Source organism: Oncorhynchus masou, chromosome 20 (assembly GCF_036934945.1).
Source record: "Oncorhynchus masou masou isolate Uvic2021 chromosome 20, UVic_Omas_1.1, whole genome shotgun sequence".
Lineage (NCBI taxonomy): Eukaryota > Metazoa > Chordata > Actinopteri > Salmoniformes > Salmonidae > Oncorhynchus > Oncorhynchus masou.
In genome coordinates, this window is record NC_088231.1 from 23,860,364 (window position 1) to 23,883,983 (window position 23,620).

The window sequence follows — 23,620 nt, forward strand, 5'->3', positions numbered from 1 at the left end:
CTGGGGTTATACAGGTTAGTACTGCTGGGGTTATACAGGTTAGTACTGCTGGGGTTATACAGGTTAGTACTGCTGGGGTTATACAGGTTAGTACTGCTGGGGTTATACAGGTTAGTACTGCTGGGGTTATACAGGTTAGTACTGCTGGGGTTATACAGGTTAGTACTGTAGTACTGCTGGGTTATACAGGTTAGTACTGCTGGGGTTATACAGGTTAGTACTGCTGGGGTTATACAGGTTAGTACTGTAGTACTGCTGGGTTATACAGGTTAGTACTGCTGGGGTTATACAGGTTAGTACTGCTGGGGTTATACAGGTTAGTACTGCTGGGGTTATACAGGTTAGTACTAATCTCTCCCTCCGCCCCCCCTCCACCTCTCTCTGGCTCCGCCCCCCCCTCCACCTCTCTCTGGCTCCGCCCCCTCCACCTCTCTCCCCACCGCCCCCCTCCACCTCTCTCCCTCCGTCCCCCCTCCACCTCTCTCTCCCTCCGTCCCCCCTCCACCTCTCTCTCCCTCCGTCCCACCTCTCTCTCCCTCCGTCCCACCTCTCTCTCCCTCCGTCCCACCTCTCTCTCCCTCCGTCCCACCTCTCTCTCCCTCCGTCCCACCTCCACCTCCCTCCGTCCCACCTCCACCTCTCTCTGGCCCCGCCCCTCCACCTCTCTCTGGCTCCGCCCCCCTCCACCTCTCTAGATGTGTGGTGTGATGGTATCAGCCAGTGAAGACTCCACCCCCTCAGTGATCTACCACTGTGTGTTGCGTGGGTTGGAGCGCCTCCTGCTGTCGGAGCAGCTGTCTCGTATGGACGGAGAGGCACTGGTTAAACTGAGTGTCGACAGGGTTAACATGCCAAGCCCTCACAGAGCCATGTCTGCACTGGGACTCATGCTCACCTGCATGTACACAGGTAACATCTACCTATACCTAGTGTCATCTAACTAACTAACGCTAGCTAGCTTAGCCCTGCATGTACACAGGTAACATCTACCTATACCTAGTGTCATCTAACTAACTAACGCTAGCTAGCTTAGCCCTGCATGTACACAGGTAACATCTAACTGTACCTAGTTCCATCTAACTATCGCTAGCTAGCTTAGCCCTGCATGTACATAGGTAACATCTATCTGTACCTAGTATCATCTAACTATCGCTAGCTAGCTTAGCCCTGCATGTACACAGGTAACATCTACCTGTACCTAGTTCCATCTAACTATCGCTAGCTAGCTTAGACCTGCATGTACATAGGTAACATCTATCTGTACCTAGTGTCATCTAACTAACGCTAGCTAGCTTAGCCCTGCATGTACACAGGTAACATCTACCTGGTATCATCTAACTAACTAACGCTAGCTAGCTTAGCCCTGCATGTACATAGGTAACATCTACCTGTACCTAGTTCCATCTAACTATCGCTAGCTAGCTTAGCCCTGCATGTACACAGGTAACATCTACCTGTACCTAGTATCATCTAACTATCGCTAGCTAGCTTAGCCCTGCATGTACACAGGTAACATCTACCTGTACCTAGTGTCATCTAACTAACGCTAGCTAGCTTAGCCCTGCATGTACACAGGTAACATCTACCTGTACCTAGTGTCATCTAACTAACGCTAGCTAGCTTAGCCCTGCATGTACACAGGTAACATCTATCTGTACCTAGTGTCATCTAACTAACGCTAGCTAGCTTAGCCCTGCATGTACACAGGTAACATCTACCTGTACCTAGTGTCATCTAACGATCGCTAGCTAGCTTAGCCCTGCATGTACACAGGTAACATCTACCTGTACCTAGTATCATCTAACTATCGCTAGCTAGCTTAGCCCTGCATGTACACAGGTAACATCTACCTGTACCTAGTATCATCTAACTATCGCTAGCTAGCTTAGCCCTGCATGTACACAGGTAACATCTATCTGTACCTAGTATCATCTAACTAACGCTAGCTAGCTTAGCCCTGCATGTACATAGGTAACATCTACCTGTACCTAGTTCCATCTAACTATCGCTAGCTAGCTTAGCCCTGCATGTACACAGGTAACATCTACCTGTACCTAGTATCATCTAACTATCGCTAGCTAGCTTAGCCCTGCATGTACACAGGTAACATCTACCTGTACCTAGTATCATCTAACTATCGCTAGCTAGCTTAGCCCTGCATGTACACAGGTAACATCTACCTATACCTAGTGTCATCTAACTAACGCTAGCTAGCTTAGCCCTGCATGTACACAGGTAACATCTACCTAGTATCATCTAACTAACTAACTAACGCTAGCTAGCTTAGCCCTGCATGTACACAGGTAACATCTACCTGTACCTAGTGTCATCTAACTAACGCTAGCTAGCTTATCCCTGCATGTACACAGGTAACATCTACCTGTACCTAGTATCATCTAACTAACTAACGCTAGCTAGCTTAGCCCTGCATGTACACAGGTAACATCTACCTGTACCTAGTATCATCTAACTAACGCTAGCTAGCTTAGCCCTGCATGTACACAGGTAACATCTACCTGTACCTAGTGTCATCTAACTAACGCTAGCTAGCTTAGCCCTGCATGTACATAGGTAACATCTACCTGTACCTAGTGTCATCTAACTAACGCTAGCTAGCTTAGCCCTGCATGTACACAGGTAACATCTACCTGTACCTAGTATCATCTAACTAACGCTAGCTAGCTTAGCACTGCATGTACATAGGTAACATCTACCTGTACCTAGTGTCATCTAACTAACGCTAGCTAGCTTAGCCCTGCATGTACATAGGTAACATCTACCTGTACCTAGTGTCATCTAACTAACGCTAGCTAGCTTAGCCCTGCATGTACACAGGTAACATCTACCTGTACCTAGTATCATCTAACTAACGCTAGCTAGCTTAGCACTGCATGTACATAGGTAACATCTACCTGTACCTAGTGTCATCTAACTAACGCTAGCTAGCTTAGCCCTGCATGTACATAGGTAACATCTACCTGTACCTAGTGTCATCTAACTAACGCTAGCTAGCTTAGCCCTGCATGTACACAGGTAACATCTACCTGTACCTAGTATCATCTAACTAACGCTAGCTAGCTTAGCACTGCATGTACATAGGTAACATCTACCTGTACCTAGTGTCATCTAACTAACGCTAGCTAGCTTATCCCTGCATGTACACAGGTAACATCTACCTGTACCTAGTATCATCTAACTAACGCTAGCTAGCTTAGCACTGCATGTACACAGGTAACATCTACCTGTACCTAGTGTCATCTAACTAACGCTAGCTAGCTTAGCCCTGCATGTACACAGGTAACATCTACCTAGTATCATCTAACTAACTAACTAACGCTAGCTAGCTTAGCCCTGCATGTACACAGGTAACATCTACCTGTACCTAGTATCATCTAACTAACGCTAGCTAGCTTAGCCCTGCATGTACACAGGTAACATCTACCTATACCTAGTATCATCTAACTAACGCTAGCTAGCTTAGCCCTGCATGTACACAGGTAACATCTACCTATACCTAGTATCATCTAACTAACGCTAGCTAGCTTAGCCCTGCATGTACACATGTAACATCTACCTGTACCTAGTATCATCTAACTAACTAACGCTAGCTAGCTTAGCCCTGCATGTACACAGGTGACATCTACCTGTACTTAGTATCATCTAACTAACGCTAGCTAGCTTAGCCCTGCATGTACACAGGTAACATCTACCTATACCTAGTGTCATCTAACTAACGCTAGCTAGCTTAGCCCTGCATGTACACAGGTAACATCTACCTGTACCTAGTATCATCTAACTAACTAACGCTAGCTAGCTTAGCCCTGCATGTACACAGGTAACATCTACCTGTACCTAGTATCATCTAACTAACGCTAGCTAGCTTAGCCCTGCATGTACACGGGTAACATCTACCTAGTATCATCTAACTAACTAACGCTAGCTAGCTTAGCACTGCATGTACACAGGTAACATCTACCTATACCTAGTATCATCTAACTAACGCTAGCTAGCTTAGCCCTGCATGTACACAGGTAACATCTACCTAGTATCATCTAACTAATGATAACTAGCCTAGCTCTGCATATATGTAGTTCCAAGACAACAAACTATTAGCCATTATAACAATGTAGAGGCTATTGCTATCGCTAACATAACAATGTGGAGGCTATTGCTATCGCTAACATAACAATGTGGAGGCTATTGCTATCGCTAACATAACAATGTGGAGGCTATTGCTATCGCTAACATAACAATGTGGAGGCTATTGCTATCGCTAACATAACAATGTAGAGGCTATAGCTATCGCTAACATAACAATGTAGAGGCTATAGCTATCGCTAACATAACAATGTAGAGGCTATAGCTATCGCTAACATACAATGTAGAGGCTATTGCTGTCGCTAACATAACAATGTAGAGGCTATCGCTAACATAACAATGTAGAGGCTATCGCTATCGCTAACATAACAATGTAGAGGCTATTGCTATCGCTATCGCTAACATAACAATGTAGAGGCTATAGCTAATATAGCTAACACTAACATAATAAAGTAACTAGCTAATGCTAACAATTCTAAGAATCCCCTTTCTTCCCAGGACAGGAAAACAAGAGTCCCTCCTACCAATTAACTAACCCCGATCGTACAAACTCCTCCCTCACAAACTAGCCTGGGTACCAGTCTGTTTAGCTAACATTCCACATTTGCAATGACAAGAGTACAAGGTGTGGAATGTTAGCCAGACAGACTGGTACCCAGGCTACCCGCCAAAACCAGCTTTGTCTCTGAATAAAAATAACTTTTCTATCAAACAATCGTTTTAATAATTTAATAATCACGACGAATCACCCTCTCATCCTCCCAGCGGTGCGTACCTCAGTGTCGACAGCAGAGTCAGCGTTGGGGTCAGAGGTGATGGGGTCAGAGGTTAGAGGTCAGGGGTCAGAGGTGACCTCGGGTCCTGTTGCTTTCTCCTCAGGCAAGGAGAAGGCCAGCCCTGGTCGCCCGGCCGGCGCTGTCGACCCTCAGGCCCCCGACAGCGAGTCTGTCATCGTTGCCATGGAGAGGGTCTCCGTGCTCTTCGACAGGTAGGGTTGTGACAACAACACGTCTGGACATAAACACAGTCTACACAACCCTCTATCAGACACACAACCCTCTGTCGGACACACAACCCTCTGTCGGACACACAACTCTATCGGACACACAACCCTCTGTCAGACACACAACCCTCTGTCAGACACACAACCCTCTGTCGGACACACAACCCTCTGTCGGACACACAACCCTCTGTCGGACACACAACCCTCTGTCGGACACACAACCCTCTGTCGGACACACAACCCTCTGTCAGACACACAACCCTCTGTCAGACACACAACCCTCTGTCAGACACACAACCCTCTGTCGGACACACAACTCTATCGGACACACAACCCTCTATCAGACACACAACTCTATCAGACACACAACCCTCTGTCGGACACACAACCCTCTGTCAGACACACAACCCTCTGTCGGACACACAACCCTCTGTCAGACACACAACCCTCTATCGGACACACAACCCTCTATCGGACACACAACCCTCTGTCGGACACACAACCCTCTATCGGACACACAACCCTCTATCGGACACACAACCCTCTATCAGACACACAACCCTCTGTCAGACACACAACCCTCTGTCGGACACACAACCCTCTGTCAGACACACAACCCTCTGTCGGACACACAACCCTCTGTCGGACACACAACCCTCTGTCGGACACACAACCCTCTGTCAGACACACAACTCTATCAGACACACAACCCTCTGTCAGACACACAACCCTCTGTCGGACACACAACCCTATCAGACACACAACCCTCTGTCAGACACACAACCCTCTATCAGACACACAACCCTCTATCAGACACACAACCCTCTGTCGGACACACAACCCTCTATCAGACACACAACTCTATCAGACACACAACCCTCTGTCAGACACACAACTCTATCGGACACACAACCCTCTATCAGACACACAACTCTATCAGACACACAAACCTCTATCAGACACACAACCCTCTATCGGACACACAACCCTCTGTCAGACACACAACCCTCTGTCGGACACACAACCCTCTGTCAGACACACAACCCTCTATCAGACACACAACCCTCTGTCAGACACACAACCCTCTGTCGGACACACAACCCTCTGTCAGACACACAACCCTCTGTCGGACACACAACCCTCTGTCAGACACACAACCCTCTGTCGGACACACAACCCTCTGTCAGACACACAACCCTCTGTCGGACACACAACCCTCTGTCAGACACACAACTCTATCAGACACACAACCCTCTGTCAGACACACAACCCTCTGTCAGACACACAACCCTCTGTCAGACACACAACCCTCTATCGGACACACAACTCTATCAGACACACAACCCTCTTTCGGACACACAACCCTATCAGACACACAACCCTCTGTCAGACACACAACCCTCTATCAGACACACAACCCTCTATCAGACACACAACCCTCTGTCGGACACACAACCCTCTATCGGACACACAACCCTCTGTCGGACACACAACCCTCTATCGGACACACAACCCTCTATCAGACACACAACCCTCTATCGGACACACAACCCTCTGTCAGACACACAACCCTCTATCGGACACACAACCCTCTGTCGGACACACGACCCTCTATCGGACACACAACCCTCTGTCGGACACACAACCCTCTATCGGACACACAACCCTCTATCAGACACACAACCCTCTGTCAGACACACGACCCTCTATCGGACACACGACCCTCTATCGGACACACGACCCTCTATCGGACACACGACCCTCTGTCGGACACACGACCCTCTGTCGGACACACGACCCTCTATCGGACACACGACCCTCTATCGGACACACGACCCTCTATCGGACACACGACCCTCTGTCGGACACACGACCCTCTGTCAGACACACAACCCTGTCAGACACACGACCCTCTATCGGACACACGACCCTCTATCGGACACACGACCCTCTATCGGACACACGACCCTCTATCGGACACACGACCCTCTATCGGACACACGACCCTCTATCGGACACACGACCCTCTATCGGACACACAACCCTCTATCGGACACACGACCCTCTATCAGACACACGACCCTCTATCGACACACGACCCTCTATCGGACACACAACCCTCTATCAGACACACAACCCAGTCAGACACACGACCCTCTATCGGACACACGACCCTCTATCAGACACACACACAACCCTCTATCGGACACACAACCCTCTATCGGACACACAACCCTCTATCGGACACACAACCCTCTATCGGACACACAACCCTCTATCGGACACACAACCCTCTATCGGACACACAACCCTCTATCGGACACACAACCCTCTATCGGACACACAACCCTCTATCGGACACACAACCCTCTGTCAGACACACAACCCTCTATCGGACACACAACCCTCTGTCGGACACACGACCCTCTATCGGACACACAACCCTCTGTCGGACACACAACCCTCTGTCGGACACACAACCCTCACAACCCTCTATCAGACACACAACTGGTGTGATGGTTTCTCATATTAACCATAGCAACATACTGTTATATATCTGGTGTGATGGTTTCTCATATTAACCATAGCAACATACTGTTATATATCTGGTGTGATGGTTTCTCATATTAACCATGGCAACAGACTGTTATATATCTGGTGTGATGGTTTCTCATATTAACCATAGCAACAGACTCTTATATATCTGGTGTGATGGTTTACCATAGCAACAGACTGTTATATATCTGGTGTGATGGTTTACCATAGCAACAGACTGTTATATATCTGGTGTGATGGTTTCTCATATTAACCATGGCAACAGACTGTTATATATCTGGTGTGATGGTTTCTCATATTAACCATGGCAACAGACTGTTATATATCTGGTGTGATGGTTTCTCATATTAACCATGGCAACAGACTGTTATATATCTGGTGTGATGGTTTCTCATATTAACCATGGCAACAGACTGTTATATATCTGGTGTGATGGTTTCTCATATTAACCATGGCAACAGACTGTTATATATCTGGTGTGATGGTTTACCATAGCAACAGACTGTTATATATCTGGTTTGATGGTTTATCATATTAACCATGGCAACAGACTGTTATATATCTGGTGTGATGGTTTACCATAGCAACAGACTGTTATATATCTGGTGTGATGGTTTACCATAGCAACAGACTGTTATATATCTGGTGTGATGGTTTACAATAGCAACAGACTGTTATATATCTGGTGTGATGGTTTACCATAGCAACAGACTGTTATATATCTGGTGTGATGGTTTACCATAGCAACAGACTGTTATATATCTGGTGTGATGGTTTACCATAGCAACAGACTGTTATATATCTGGTGTGATGGTTTACCATAGCAACAGACTGTTATATATCTGGTGTGATGGTTTACCATAGCAACAGACTGTTATATATCTGGTGTGATGGTTTACCATAGCAACAGACTGTTATATATCTGGTGTGATGGTTTACAATAGCAACAGCCTGTTATATATCTGGTGTGATGGTTTCTCATATTAACCATGGCAACAGCCTGTTATATATCTGGTGTGATGGTTTCTCATATTAACCATAGCAACAGACTGTTATATATCTGGTGTGATGGTTTACCATAGCAACAGACTGTTATATATCTGGTGTGATGGTTTACCATAGCAACAGACTGTTATATATCTGGTGTGATGGTTTACCATAGCAACAGACTGTTATATATCTGGTGTGATGGTTTACAATAGCAACAGCCTGTTATATATCTGGTGTGATGGTTTCTCATATTAACCATGGCAACAGACTGTTATATATCTGGTTTGATGGTTTACCATAGCAACAGACTGTTATATATCTGGTGTGATGGTTTCTCATATTAACCATGGCAACAGCCTGTTATATATCTGGTGTGATGGTTTCTCATATTAACCATAGCAACAGACTGTTATATATCTGGTGTGATGGTTTACCATAGCAACAGACTGTTATATATCTGGTGTGATGGTTTACCATAGCAACAGACTGTTATATATCTGGTGTGATGGTTTCTCATATTAACCATGGCAACAGACTGTTATATATCTGGTGTGATGGTTTCTCATATTAACCATGGCAACAGACTGTTATATATCTGGTGTGATGTTTTCTCATATTAACCATGGCAACAGACTGTTATATATCTGGTTTGATGGTTTCTCATCATAGACTGATTTATCTGGTTTTTGGGGTCTGTTTTCTAACAATGTTGCCAGTCTTTTTGGGGGGGTTGTCTATTGTCTAACAATGTAGCCAGTCTTTTTGGGGGGGTTGTCTATTGTCTAACAATGTTGCCAGTCTTTTTGGGGGGTTGTCTAACAATGTAGCCAGTCTTTTTGGGGGGGTTGTCTATTGTCTAACAATGTCGCCGGTCTTTTTAGGGGGTTGTCTATTGTCTAACAATGTAGCCAGTCTTTTTGGGGGGGTTGTCTATTGTCTAACAATGTAGCCAGTCTTTTTGGGGGGGTTGTCTAACAATGTAGCCAGTCTTTTTGGGGGGGTTGTCTAACAATGTAGCCAGTCTTTTTGGGGGGTTTTCTAACAATGTAGCCATCTTTTTGGGGGGGTTGTCTATTGTCTAACAATGAAGCCAGTCTTTTTGGGGGGGTTGTCTATTGTCTAACAATGAAGCCAGTCTTTTTGGGGGGTTTTCTAACAATGTAGCCAGTCTTTTGGGGGGGTTGTCTATTGTCTAACAATGAAGCCAGTCTTTTTGGGGGGTTGTCTAACAATGTAGCCAGTCTTTTGGGGGGGTTGTCTATTGTCTAACAATGTAGCCAGTCTTTTTGGGGGGGTTGTCTAACAATGTAGCCAGTCTTTTGGGGGGGTTGTCTATTGTCTAACAATGTAGCCAGTCTTTTTGGGGGGGTTGTCTATTTTCTAACAATGTAGCCAGTCTTTTTGGGGGGGGTTGTCTATTGTCTAACAATGTAGCCAGTCTTTTTAGGGGGTTGTCTATTGTCTAACAATGTAGCCAGTCTTTTTAGGGGGTTGTCTATTGTCTAACAATGTAGCCAGTCCTTTTGGGGGGGTTGTCTATTGTCTAACAATGTAGCCAGTCTTTTGGGGGGCTGTCTATTTTCTAACAATGAGGCCAGTCTTTTTAGGGGGTTGTCTATTTTCTAACAATGTAGCCAGTCTTTTTGGGGGGGTTGTCTAACAATGTTGCCAGTCTTTTTTGGGGGGTTGTCTATTGTCTAACAATGGACCCAGTCTCACAGTTGTTTTCTGATATCTGGTTCTCCATGTCTGTTATCCCCGATGTTTCCTCCATTTGTTGTGCCAGGGTCCGTAAGGGTTTACCCAGCGAGGCGCGGGTGGTGGCCAGGATTCTTCCTCAGTTCCTGGACGACTTCTTCCCTCCGCAGGACGTCATGAACAAGGTCATCGGAGAGTTCCTGTCCAATCAGCAGCCGTACCCACAGTTCATGGCTACTGTGGTCTACAAGGTCAGTGTGAGAATGGTGGACAGTAAAGGTGGGTGTGTGACAGACAACTCACTCTCTCTTTCGCTACCCCCCATCTCTCTCTCCTTCCCTCTTTCTCTCTCTCCCCCATCTCTCTCTCCTTCCCTCTCTTTCTCTCTCTCCTTCCCTCTTTCTCTCTCTCCTTCCCTCTCTTTCTCTCTCTCCCCCATAGGTTCTGCTGTCTTTGTCAAACTCTCTCTCCCTCCCTCTCTCCTCCCTCTCCCCTTCCCCTCTCTCCTCCCTCTCCCCTTCCCCTCTCTCCTTCCCCTGTCCCTCCCTCTCTCCTCTCCCTCCTCCCCCTCTTCTCTCCCTCCTCCCCCTCTTCTCTCCCTCTTTCCTTTCTCCCTCCCTCCCTCTCGCCTCCCTCTCTCCCTTCCCCTGTCCCTCCCCCTCTCCTCTCTCTGTCCCTCCCCCTCTCCTTCCCCTCCCTCTCCCCCTCTCCTCCCTCTCCCCTTCCCCTCTCTCCTTTCTCCCTCCCTCTCTCTCTCTCCCTCCCTCTCCTCCGTCAGGTGTTCCAGACCCTCCATGCTACAGGCCAGTCCAGTATGGTGACAGACTGGGTGTTACTGTCTCTGTCTAACTCCCCCTCTCCTCCCCCAGGTGTTCCAGACCCTCCATGCTACAGGCCAGTCCAGTATGGTGACAGACTGGGTGTTACTGTCTCTGTCTAACTCCCCCTCTCCTCCCCCAGGTGTTCCAGACCCTCCATGCTACAGGCCAGTCCAGTATGGTGACAGACTGGGTGTTACTGTCTCTGTCTAACTCCCCCTCTCCTCCCCCAGGTGTTCCAGACCCTCCATGCTACAGGTCAGTCCAGTATGGTGACAGACTGGGTGTTACTGTCTCTGTCTAACTCCCCCTCTCCTCCCCCAGGTGTTCCAGACCCTCCATGCTACAGGCCAGTCCAGTATGGTGACAGACTGGGTGTTACTGTCTCTGTCTAACTCCCCCTCTCCTCCCCCAGGTGTTCCAGACCCTCCATGCTACAGGTCAGTCCAGTATGGTGACAGACTGGGTGTTACTGTCTCTGTCTAACTCCCCCTCTCCTCCCCCAGGTGTTCCAGACCCTCCATGCTACAGGTCAGTCCAGTATGGTGACAGACTGGGTGTTACTGTCTCTGTCTAACTCCCCCTCTCCTCCCCCAGGTGTTCCAGACCCTCCATGCTACAGGCCAGTCCAGTATGGTGACAGACTGGGTGTTACTGTCTCTGTCGAACTTCACCCAGAGAACCCCAGTTGCCATGGCCACGTGGAGTCTGTCTTGCTTCTTCATCTCTGCCTCCACCTCCCAGTGGGTCTCTGCCCTGTATCCTTACTAGAGAGGGGGACGGGTGGGGGTGTAGTGTGTCTTTGTGTGTGTGTAGTGTGTGTGGTAGTGTGTGTTGTGTCTGTGGTAGTGTGTGTGTGTCTGTGGTAGTGTGTGTGGTAGTGTGTCTGTGGTTGTGTGTCTGTGGTAGTGTGTGTGTGTGTCTGTGGTAGTGTGTGTGTGTCTGTGGTAGTGTGTGTGTGTGTCTGTGGTAGTGTGTGTGTGTGTGTCTGTGGTAGTGTGTGTGTGTCTGTGGTAGTGTGTGTTTGTGTGTGTGTCTGTGGTAGTGTGTGTGTGTCTGTGGTAGTGTGTGTGTCGTGTGTGGTGTCGTGTGTGGTTGTGTGGTAGTGTGTGTGTGTCTGTGGTAGTGTGTGTCTGTGGTAGTGTGTGTGTGTGGTAGTGTGTGTGGTAGTGTGTGTGGTAGTGTCTGTGGTAGTGTCTGTGGTAGTGTGTGTGTGTCTGTGTGTGTGGTTGTGTGTGTGGTTGTGTGTGTGGTTGTGTGTGTGGTTGTGTGTGTGGTAGTGTGTGTGTCTGTGGTAGTGTGTGGTAGTGTGTGTGTGGTAGTGTGTGTCTGTGTTTGTGGTAGTGTGTGTGTGTCGTGTGTGGTAGTGTGTGTCTGTGGTAGTGTGTGTGTGTGTCTGTGGTAGTGTGTGTGTGTGTCTGTGGTAGTGTGTGTGTGTGTCTGTGGTAGTGCGTGTGGTAGTGCCTGTGGTAGTGTGTGTGGTAGTGTGTGTGGTAGTGTGGTTGTGTCTGTGGTAATGTGTGTGTGTGTGGTAGTGTGTGTGGTAGAGAAGTAGAGGTCATATTGTCCTCCATCTCTCCTTAACCCCCCCCCCCCCCCAGCCTGCCCCATGTCATCAGTGTGTGGTAGTGAAGTAGAAGTCATACTGTCCTCCATCTCTCCTTAACCCCCCCCCCAGCCTGCCCCATGTCATCAGTGTGTGGTAGTGTGTGTGGTAGAAGTCATACTGTCCTCCATCTCTCCTTAACCCCCCCCCCCAGCCTGCCCCATGTCACCAGCCGAATGGGGAAGAGTGAGGTGGTGGACATCAGCTTGTTCTGTCTGGTAGCCCTGGACTTCTACAGACACCAGCTGGACGAGGAGTTGGACCGCAGAGCCTTCCAGTCGGTCTTCCAGACCGTGGCCTCGCCTGGCAACACCTATCAGCAACTACTGGACTGTCTGCAGAGTATCCACCAAGACACATCGCTCTGAGAGAGGGGGGGGCGGAGAGAGAGAGGGGGGCGGAGAGAGAGAGGGGGGGGGGCAGAGAGGGAGAGACATGTAGCTCCTATCACCAGACATCACAGAGAGAGAGAGAGAGAGAGAGAGAGAGAGAGAGAGGGGGGGGGGGGGGCGGAGAGAGGGAGAGGGGGGCAGAGAGGGAGAGACATGTAGCTCCTATCACCAGACATCACAGAGAGAGAGAGAGAGAGAGGGGGGGGGGCGGAGAGAGAGAGGGGGGGGCAGAGAGGGAGAGACATGTAGCTCCTATCACCAGACATCACAGAGAGAGAGAGAGAGAGAGAGAGGGGGGGGGCGGAGAGAGAGAGAGGGGGGGCGGAGAGAGAGAGGGGGGGGGGCAGAGAGGGAGAGACATGTAGCTCCTATCACCAGACATCACAGAGAGGGAGAGGGGGGGGGCAGAGAGAGGGAGAGAGAGAGCGGGGGGGGGGGCAGAGGGAGAAGGAGAGACGGTGACAGAGGGAGAGAGACCAAACAATTCAACGGACGGACACGCAACTAGTCTTTCTTCGTCCAAATCAGATGACCTCATCTCCTTTCCCTCTCCGCTGCTGATCTGTCATCGTTGAAGAGCCAGAAGGAAAGAGACATGACAGATGAGTGGCAGACATATAGGAGAGAGCTGACAGAGGGAGGCGTGTCTTACTGTACCAGACATACAGGAGCGAGCTGACAGAGGGAGGCGTGTCTTACTGTACCAGACATACAGGAGAGAGCTGACAGAGGGAGGAAGCCATTTTACAGTGTTAGGAAGAGACAGAGCGGGAGAGGGGGGCAGAGAGAAGAGAGAGAGAGAGAGAGGGAGAGGGGGGCAGAGAGAAGAGAGAGAGAGAGGGAGAGGGGGGCAGAGAGAAGAGAGAGAGAGGGAGAGGGTTAGGACACTGCTAGCTAGAAACAGGCTCTTACTTGACTCCCTTCTAGAGAAATAATTGAAAGAAAGAAATAATTGGCTCATTTAAGATTAGTTTGGTTCCGCCTGCCTCCTCGTTTCCCCCCGGACCATTCATTAAGACGGACAACAACACACCCACCATGAGGGACTTCCAGCACCTTGATGATGAACTAAGAAAGATAATATTCAATCTTCCCCAAAATAAGAGGGAAACCCCCTGGAATTGTATATTTTCCTGTGAAGTACTTCATTGGTTGTATATTTTCCTGTGAAGTACTTCATCGGTTGTATATTTTCCTGTGAAGTACTTCATTGGTTGTATATTTTCCTGTGAAGTACTTCATCGGTTGTATATTGTCCTGTGAAGTACTTCATCGGTTGTATATTTTCCTGTCAAGTACTTCATCGGTTGTATATTTTCCTGTCAAGTACTTCATTGGTTGTATATTTTCCTGTCAAGTACTTCATTGGTTGTATATTTTCCTGTCAAGTACTTCATTGGTTGTATATTTTCCTGTCAAGTACTTCATTGGTTGTATATTTTCCTGTCAAGTACTTCATTGGTTGTATATTTTCCTGTCAAGTACTTCATTGGTTGTATATTTTCCTGTCAAGTACTTCATTGGTTGTATATTTTCCTGTCAAGTACTTCATTGGTTGTATATTTTCCTGTCAAGTACTTCATTGGTTGTATATTTTCCTGTCAAGTACTTCATTGGTTGTATATTTTCCTGTCAAGTACTTCATTGGTTGTATATTTTCCTGTCAAGTACTTCATTGGTTGTATATTTTCCTGTCAAGTACTTCATTGGTTGTATATTTTCCTGTGAAATACTTCATTGGTTGTATATTTTCCTGTGAAGTACTTCATTGGTTGTATATTTTCCTGTCAAGTACTTCATTGGTTGTATATTTTCCTGTCAAGTACTTCATTGGTTGTATATTTTCCTGTCAAGTACTTCATTGGTTGTATATTTTCCTGTCAAGTACTTCATTGGTTGTATATTTTCCTGTCAAGTACTTCATTGGTTGTATATTGTCCTGTCAAGTACTTCATTGGTTGTATATTTTCCTGTGAAGTACTTCATTGGTTGTGATGTGAAATCAAGATATGATAAAAACTAAAAACGATAAACGAATCTAAAGTATTTCCTAATATTTAAAAGTTCCATACTTCTATTTTTAAGTGTGTTTTATTACAAACGGCAAAGTAATGATATAAACTGACTGATTACAGCTGATGCTTTGATTGATAGGATAGGTCTATTGCATCCCAAATGATACTCTATTCCCTACTTTGGTAAAGTAGTGCACTACATAGGGAATAGGGTGCCATAGGGCTCTGGTCTAAAGTAGTGCACTATATAGGGAATAGGGTGCCACAGGGCTCTGGTCTAAAGTAGTGCACTATATAGGGAATAGGGTGCCATAGGGCTCTGGTCTAAAGTAGTGCACTATATAGGGAATAAGGTGCCATAGGGCTCTGGACTAAAGTAGTACACTACATAGGGAATAGGGTGCCATAGGGCTCTGGTCTAAAGTAGTGCACTATATAGGGAATAGGGTGCCATTTGAGAAACAATCAGGGTGATGTGCCTGGTCGATGGTGTTAATAATTATCAATCTATCGTTTTATTGGTGAATGAATGAGAACTACTGTAAAAGAGACATGATGATGATGAGGATGAAGAAACTGTAACGGACATTGAGATTGACTGACGGGTGGTTGTTTTTGAAAAACTTGTGTCTCAGTTGTCTTGCACACACACACACACACACACACATTATGGCATGTCCTGTTGATTCCCTTTGTCATTTCAAATGGACACACACACATTGCGCTGCATGCTTTGCTGTTGAAATGTCCGCTGGCCAGAAGCATAAGGTGGCCATTTTATTGACCTTTAAGATTCCCGACAGGTTGGTCCCCTACCTCCTTCACAATGTTTCCGATACACTGACCTCCTTCACATTGTTTCTGATACACTGACCTCCTTCACATTGTTTCTGATACACTGACCTCCTTCACATTGTTTCTGATACACTGACCTCCTTCACATTGTTTCTGATGCACTGACCTCCTTCACATTGTTTCTGATACACTGACCTCCTTCACATTGTTACCGATACACTGACCTCCTTCACATTGTTTCTGATACACTGACCTCCTTCACATTGTTGCCGATACACTGACCTCCTTCACATTGTTTCTGATACACTGACCTCCTTCACATTGTTGCCGATACACTGCCCTCCTTCACATTGTTGCCGATACACTGACCTCCTTCACATTGTTTCTGATGCACTGACCTCCTTCACATTGTTTCCGATACACTGCCCTCCTTCACATTGTTGCCGATACACTGACCTCCTTCACATTGTTTCTGATGCACTGACCTCCTTCACATTGTTGCCGATACACTGACCTCCTTCACAATGTTTCCGATACACTGACCTCCTTCACATTGTTTCTGATACACTGACCTCCTTCACATTGTTTCCGATACACTGACCTCCTTCACATTGTTGCCGATACACTGACCCTGACAGACTCAATAATGTCCTACTGTGTGTTTAAACTGATGCACGGCCTCTTCTTTCCGAGCTGTTACTTAGATCAGTCAAATCGTTGATTCGATCGATTGGTTGATTTCGTTTCGATGTACTTCTATGGTAACTGTCGCCCGGAGCCCCGACGATAGAGGACGCGTTTCTATGGTAACTGTCGCCCGGAGCCCCAACGATAGAGGACGCGTTTCCTATGGTAACTGTCGCCCGGAGCCCCGACGATAGAGGACGCGTTTTCTATGGTAACTGTCGCCCGGGGGCCCGACCGATAGAGGACGAGGAGCAACACAGACCATCCAAAGGGGAACCTTGTAACCATAGCGACCAACGGCAATCTTTGACACATCAACAGGTTGGGGAATTAGTCCTTCAGTTGTAGCTGTTCTTTTTTAATCAGAGCTTTAAAATGGCTCCCTATCCCCTACATAGGGTCCTGTTTTGGGACGCATCCCTATCAAATACTTGTGATGGGAGGTCAATCCATCCCATCAGACACCACGGTTTTGGGTCCGGGTCAGTACAGATTAGGATTTTAAATGTGTCCATAGTCAGCTCGTTAGTCCCATTCTCTCTATATAACCCCTCCTAGGGTGAGCACCAGTTCTCTCTTTAAATAGTCAGCAAGTTAACACTAAATCAGAAACCTGTTTTTAACGTCTGAAAACCCTAAGTGACTTGGTTTAGATTGTTCTTCAGTAACTCTGACATCAGAAACAACTCATTCAGTCTGTCTCTAGTTAAGATATAGACCCAGATAAAACTCATTCAGTCTGTCTCTAGTTAAGATATAGACCCAGATAAAACTCATTCAGTCTGTCTCTAGTTAAGATATAGACCCAGATAAAACTCATTCAGTCTGTCTCTAGTTAAGATATAGACCCAGATAAAACTCATTCAGTCTGTCTCTAGTTGTTAATAAGATATAGGCCCAGAGGTCGACTGATGTTTAGCACAGCTCTCTTTGAGGTACTTTTTAAAATCCATTTTTAGGTTAAATGCTAAACTGACCCAAGTTCAGTGTCTTGGGGTGTCTTCAGTGGACGCTAACCCTGGTCTAGAAGGCTGCAGTGTGTGTGTGTGTGTGTGTGTGTGTGTGTGTGCGCGCACAGGTTTTTATTCATGCCCGGCACTAACACACATCATTCAGCTAACCAAGGTCTTAATGATTGTGATAAACATAAAAGCAGGTGTGTTAGTACTGGGCTGGAACATAAGCCTGCACCCTGTACCTCTCCGGGGACCATGGTTGGCCTACATGGTTTTGAACAGAAGCACATGTGATGTGAGATTCTTGATCATCGGGAGGCTATGATAGAATCAGAACTCTCGTTCTATGGAGAGAATTAGAGTTCTGTTGGTGAGAGTTCCGTTCACTCCGTTCTGGAGCCTCTGCTGCTACACAACCCGGTTGTGTTCTGTTCTGTCACACTTCTCTTTCTCTCTCTTGTCTGCAAGGACACTATACTGTTCATGCAAATATTGGATTTAAAAAGGCAATATTTTAACTTGATCAATTACCGGTGATGATATGATGTAGAAATTAATAAAAGTATTTAAACATGTAAAAGAAAATTGCATGTCTGTTTTGTGTGTGTGTGTTTCCTTTGTAAATTAATATATATATAAAAAAATATATATATTAATTCCACTACTGTTTAGATAACTGCATGGCATGGAAGCTAATGTATTAACTTCAAGCAAAAATATCAGGCAGGATAAGGTGGTTGTGGAGGCGTTTAAATCCTCTCTCTCACTGTGTTGGGCGGGAAGAGAACAACAGGTGAACAGAGAGAGATTTTAATGATTTTCCGACCTGCAATAGTCGTCTACTGTAGTGTATATGTGTTTCTCTGATTTTAAGGCTTCACGTCCAAAATTACACCCTATTCCCTATGGATCCTGGTCAAAATCAGTGCGCTACATAGGGATTAGCGTGCTGTTTGGGCCGTCGCAGACTGTCAGCCAAGGTGGCTGTGATGTCATCACAGTCCTGGGTCGTCTACACACCAGGGGAACGTTTTAATAGTGAAAAGAGTACTAAATCCCAGATTTAACCACGAGCCATGTGGCTCACATAGTGTGCATCCTTAAATGGCCCCCTATTCCCTATGTAGTACACTGGACCCTGGTCAATAGCAGTGCACTACAGGGATTAGGGGGGAACGTTTTAATAGTGAAAAGAGTACTAAATCCCAGATTTAACCACGCGCCATGTGGCTCACATAGTGTGCATCCTTAAATGGCCCCCTATTCCCTATGTAGTACACTGGACCCTGGTCAATAGCAGTGCACTACAGGGATTAGGGGGGAACGTTTTAATAGTGAAAAGAGTACTAATCCCAGATTTAACCACTAGCCATGTGGCTCACATAGTGTGCATCCTTAAATGGCCCCTTATTCCCTATGTAGTACACTGGACCCTGGTCAATAGCAGTGCACTACAGGGATTAGGGGGGAATGTTTTAATAGTTAAAAGAGTACTAATCCCAGATTTAACCACTAGCCATGTGGCTCACATAGTGTGCATCCTTAAATGGCCCCCTATTCCCTATGTAGTACACTGGACCCTGGTCAATAGCAGTGCACTACAGGGATTAGGGGGGAACATTTTAATAGCGAAAAGAGTACTAATCCCAGATTTAACCACGAGCCATGTGGCTCACATAGTGTGCATCCTTAAATGGCCCCCTATTCCCTATGTAGTACACTGGACCCTGGTCAATAGCAGTGCACTACAGGGATTAGGGGGGAACGTTTTAATAGTTAAAAGAGTACTAATCCCAGATTTAACCACGAGCCATGTGGCTCACATAGTGTGCATCCTTAAATGGCCCCCTATTCCCTATGTAGTACACTGGACCCTGGTCAAAAGCAGTGCACTACAGGGATTAGGGGGGAACATTTTAATAGTTAAAAGAGTACTAATCCCAGATTTAACCACTAGCCATGTGGCTCACATAGTGTGCATCCTTAAATGGCCCCCTATTCCCTATGTAGTACACTGGACCCTGGTCAATAGCAGTGCACTACAGGGATTAGGGGGGAACATTTTAATAGCGAAAAGAGTACTAATCCCAGATTTAACCACGAGCCATGTGGCTCACATAGTGTGCATCCTTAAATGGCCCCCTATTCCCTATGTAGTACACTGGACCCTGGTCAATAGCAGTGCACTACAGGGATTAGGGGGGAACGTTTTAATAGTTAAAAGAGTACTAATCCCAGATTTAACCACGAGCCATGTGGCTCACATAGTGTGCATCCTTAAATGGCCCCCTATTCCCTATGTAGTACACTGGACCCTGGTCAATAGCAGTGCACTACAGGGATTAGGGGGGAACATTTTAATAGTTAAAAGAGTACTAATCCCAGATTTAACCACTAGCCATGTGGCTCACATAGTGTGCATCCTTAAATGGCCCCCTATTCCCTATGTAGTACACTGAACCCTGGTCAATAGCAGTGCACTACAGGGATTAGGGGGGAACATTTTAATAGTTAAAAGAGTACTAATCCCAGATTTTACCACGAGCCATGTGGCTCACATAGTGTGCATCCTTAAATGGCCCCCTATTCCCTATGTAGTACACTGGACCCTGGTCAATAGCAGTGCACTACAGGGATTAGGGGGGAACGTTTTAATAGTGAAAAGAGTACTAAATCCCAGATTTAACCACGAGCCATGTGGCTCACATAGTGTGCATCCTTAAATGGCCCCCTATTCCCTATGTAGTACACTGGACCCTGGTCAATAGCAGTGCACTACAGGGATTAGGGGGAACGTTTAATAGTGAAAAGAGTACTAATCCCAGATTTTACCACGAGCCATGTGGCTCACATAGTGTGCATCCTTAAATGGCCCCCTATTCCCTATGTAGTACACTGGACCCTGGTCAATAGCAGTGCACTACAGGGATTAGGGGGAACGTTTTAATAGTTAAAAGAGTACTAATCCCAGATTTAACCACTAGCCATGTGGCTCACATAGTGTGCATCCTTAAATGGCCCCCTATTCCCTATGTAGTACACTGGACCCTGGTCAAAAGCAGTGCACTACAGGGATTAGGGGGGCATATGGCTCCCGTGTACAGTAGACTACTGTTCAGCTGGACATTTGTAGGGTTATCTCTGTGTTAATATATATATATATATATATATATATATATATATATATATATATATATATATATATATATATATATATATATATATATATATATATATATATATATATTATCAATATGTATCTACACTGAACATGTCAATGCAACATGTAAAATGAAATAAAATAAATTCCCAGATATTTTCCATATGTGCAAAAAAAAAAGCTTATTTCTCTGTAATTTTGTGCATAAATGTGTTTTTATATCCATGTTAGTGAGCATTTCTCCTTCGCCAAGATAATCCATCCACCTGACAGGTGTGGCATAGCAAGAAGCTGATTAAGCTGATTAGACCCCAGATCCAGACACCAGGTCCATACCCCAGATCCAGACACCAGGTCCAGACCCCAGAGACCAGATCCAGACCCCAGACCCCAGAGACCAGGTCCATACCCCCAGATCCAGACACCAGGTCCAGACCCCAGAGACCAGGTCCATACCCCCAGATCCAGACACCAGGTCCAGACCCCAGAGACCAGGTCCATACCCCCAGATTCATACCCCAGATCCAGACCCCAGAGACCAGGTCCATACCCCAGATCCAGACACCAGGTCCAGACCCCAGAGACCAGGTCCATACCCCCAGATCCAGACACCAGGTCCAGACCCCAGAGACCAGGTCCAGACCCCAGAGACCAGGTCCAGACCCCAGGTCCAGACCCCAGAGACCAGGTCCAGACCCCCAGATCCAGACACCAGGTCCAGACCCCAGATCCAGACCCCAGAGACCAGGTCCAGACCCCCAGATCCAGACACCAGGTCCAGACCCCAGATCCAGACACCAGGTCCAGACCCCCAGATCCAGACACCAGGTCCAGACCCCCAGATCCAGACACCAGGTCCAGACCCCCAGATCCAGACACCAGGTCCAGACCCCAGATCCAGACACCAGGTCCAGACCCCAGAGACCAGGTCCAGACCCCAGATCCAGACCCCAGAGACCAGGTCCATACCCCCAGATCCAGACACCAGGTCCAGACCCCAGATCCAGACCCCAGATCCAGACACCAGATCCAGACACCAGATCCAGACCCCAGAGACCAGGTCCAGACCCCAGACCCCAGAGACCAGGTCCAGACCCCAGAGACCAGGTCCAGACCCCAGACCCCAGAGACCAGGTCCAGACCCCAGACCCCAGAGACCAGGTCCAGACCCCAGACCCCAGAGACCAGGTCCATATCCCCAGATCCAGACACCAGGTCCAGACCCCAGATCCAGACACCAGGTCCAGACCCCAGATCCAGACACCAGGTCCATACCCCAGATCCAGACACCAGGTCCATACCCCAGATCCAGACACCAGGTCCATACCCCAGATCCAGACACCAGGTCCATACACCAGGTCCATACCCCAGATCCATACCCCAGATCCAGACGCCAGGTCCATACCCCAGATCCATACCACCAGATCCATACCCCAGATCCAGACACCAGATCCAGACACCAGGTCCATACCCCAGATCCAGACACCAGGTCCATACCCCAGATCCATACCCCAGATCTAGACACCAGGTCCATACCCCAGATCCATACCCCAGATCCAGACACCAGATCCATACCCCAGATCCAGACACCAGGTCCAGATACCAGATCCATACCCCAGGTCCAGATACCAGATCCATACCCCAGATCCAGACCCCAGATCCAAGATCCCAGGTCCAGACCTCAGACACCAGGACCAGACCCTAGATCCCAGGTCCAGACCCCAGATAGACTAGAGAGGATGTTACTCTCTCCCCCTCTCTGAGGAGTTGGTTAGACATACACAATGTCCACATGGAACTTCACCATACTGTTCCTTCTGCTGGGCGGACGTAATTCAAATCCTCAGACAAGATACTTCCCATGACCTCCGTGCTGATTGAGTGTCTGTGTGTCTGGGATCGGCTGGCAGAGGCTGTGGTACAGTGGGCTATTCCCAGAGTGGCTATCAGGCAGCTATATATGGGAGCTATATATGGGAGATCGACACGGACTGTCTACGGATTTATAAGATGCATGGACATTTATGGGGATGTTTTTACCTCAGAAAAGGGAGGTGGTTGACATAGATTATAAGTTATAAAACACAGTATATAAATTAGAACACAAGGTGTTAGATATCTGTGTTACTGTTTTATCAGTTCAATCATCAGTAACCACCAGTTGTCATATCAAGTATTAATGTCAGGTTATATTATCTCCATCAGTATTACTGTCAGGTTATATTATCTCCATCAGTATTACTGTCAGGTTATATTATCTCATCAGTATTACTGTCAGGTTATATTATCTCATCAGTATTACTGTCAGGTTATATTATCTCATCAGTATTACTGTCAGGTTATATTATCTCATCAGTATTACTGTCAGGTTATATTATCTCATCAGTATTACTGTCAGGTTATATTATCTCATCAGTATTACTGTCAGGTTATATTATCTCCATCAGTATTACTGTCAGGTTATATTATCTCCATCATCAGTATTACTGTCAGGTTATATTATCTCCATCAGTATTAATTACAGGTTATATTATCTCCATCAGTATTACTGTCAGGTTATATTATCTCCATCAGTATTACTGTCAGGTTATATTATCTCCATCATCAGTATTATCTGTATTACTGTCAGGTTATATTATCTCCATCAGTATTACTGTCAGGTTATATTATCTCATCAGCATTACTGTCAGGTTATATTATCTCCATCAGTATTACTGTCAGGTTATATTATCTCCATCAGTATTACTGTCAGGTTATATTATCTCCATCAGTATTACTGTCAGGTTATATTATCTCATCAGTATTACTGTCAGGTTATATTATCTCCATCAGTATTACTGTCAGGT

The 23,620-nt window shown here is 46.6% G+C and overlaps 2 protein-coding genes across 2 annotated transcripts in view; both read left to right on the forward strand.

Annotated features, from left to right (window-relative positions):
* The window catches only part of LOC135507192 (huntingtin-like), a 190,479-nt gene extending 177,333 nt beyond the window's left edge, over positions 1-13,146 (forward strand). Inside the window, exons 64-68 of the mRNA XM_064926780.1 lie at positions 696-909; positions 4,978-5,086; positions 10,434-10,596; positions 11,761-11,921; positions 12,924-13,146. Coding sequence (XP_064782852.1) covers positions 696-909; positions 4,978-5,086; positions 10,434-10,596; positions 11,761-11,921; positions 12,924-13,137 — 861 coding nt within the window. The 3' untranslated portion in view covers positions 13,138-13,146. The remainder of the gene's footprint in view (positions 1-695; positions 910-4,977; positions 5,087-10,433; positions 10,597-11,760; positions 11,922-12,923) is intronic.
* Positions 13,147-16,729: 3,583 nt separating this feature from the next.
* On the forward strand, positions 16,730-22,295 carry LOC135506594 (uncharacterized). The gene is made up of 2 exons (XM_064925929.1): positions 16,730-16,777; positions 21,048-22,295. Exons 1-2 carry the CDS (start codon positions 16,730-16,732, stop codon positions 22,293-22,295), a joined length of 1,296 nt encoding a protein of 431 aa, XP_064782001.1.
* The last annotated feature ends 1,325 nt before the right edge of the window (positions 22,296-23,620 follow it).

Bases quoted from the DNA above. Each gene is read 5' to 3' on its own strand.
- LOC135506594 (XM_064925929.1), top strand. From the start codon at position 16,730: ATGGTAACTGTCGCCCGGAGCCCCGACGATAGAGGACGCGTTTCTATG. The intron at 16,778-21,047 runs GTAACTGTCGCC...TCCACCTGACAG, and splicing joins ATAGAGGACGCGTTTCTATG to GTGTGGCATAGCAAGAAGCT.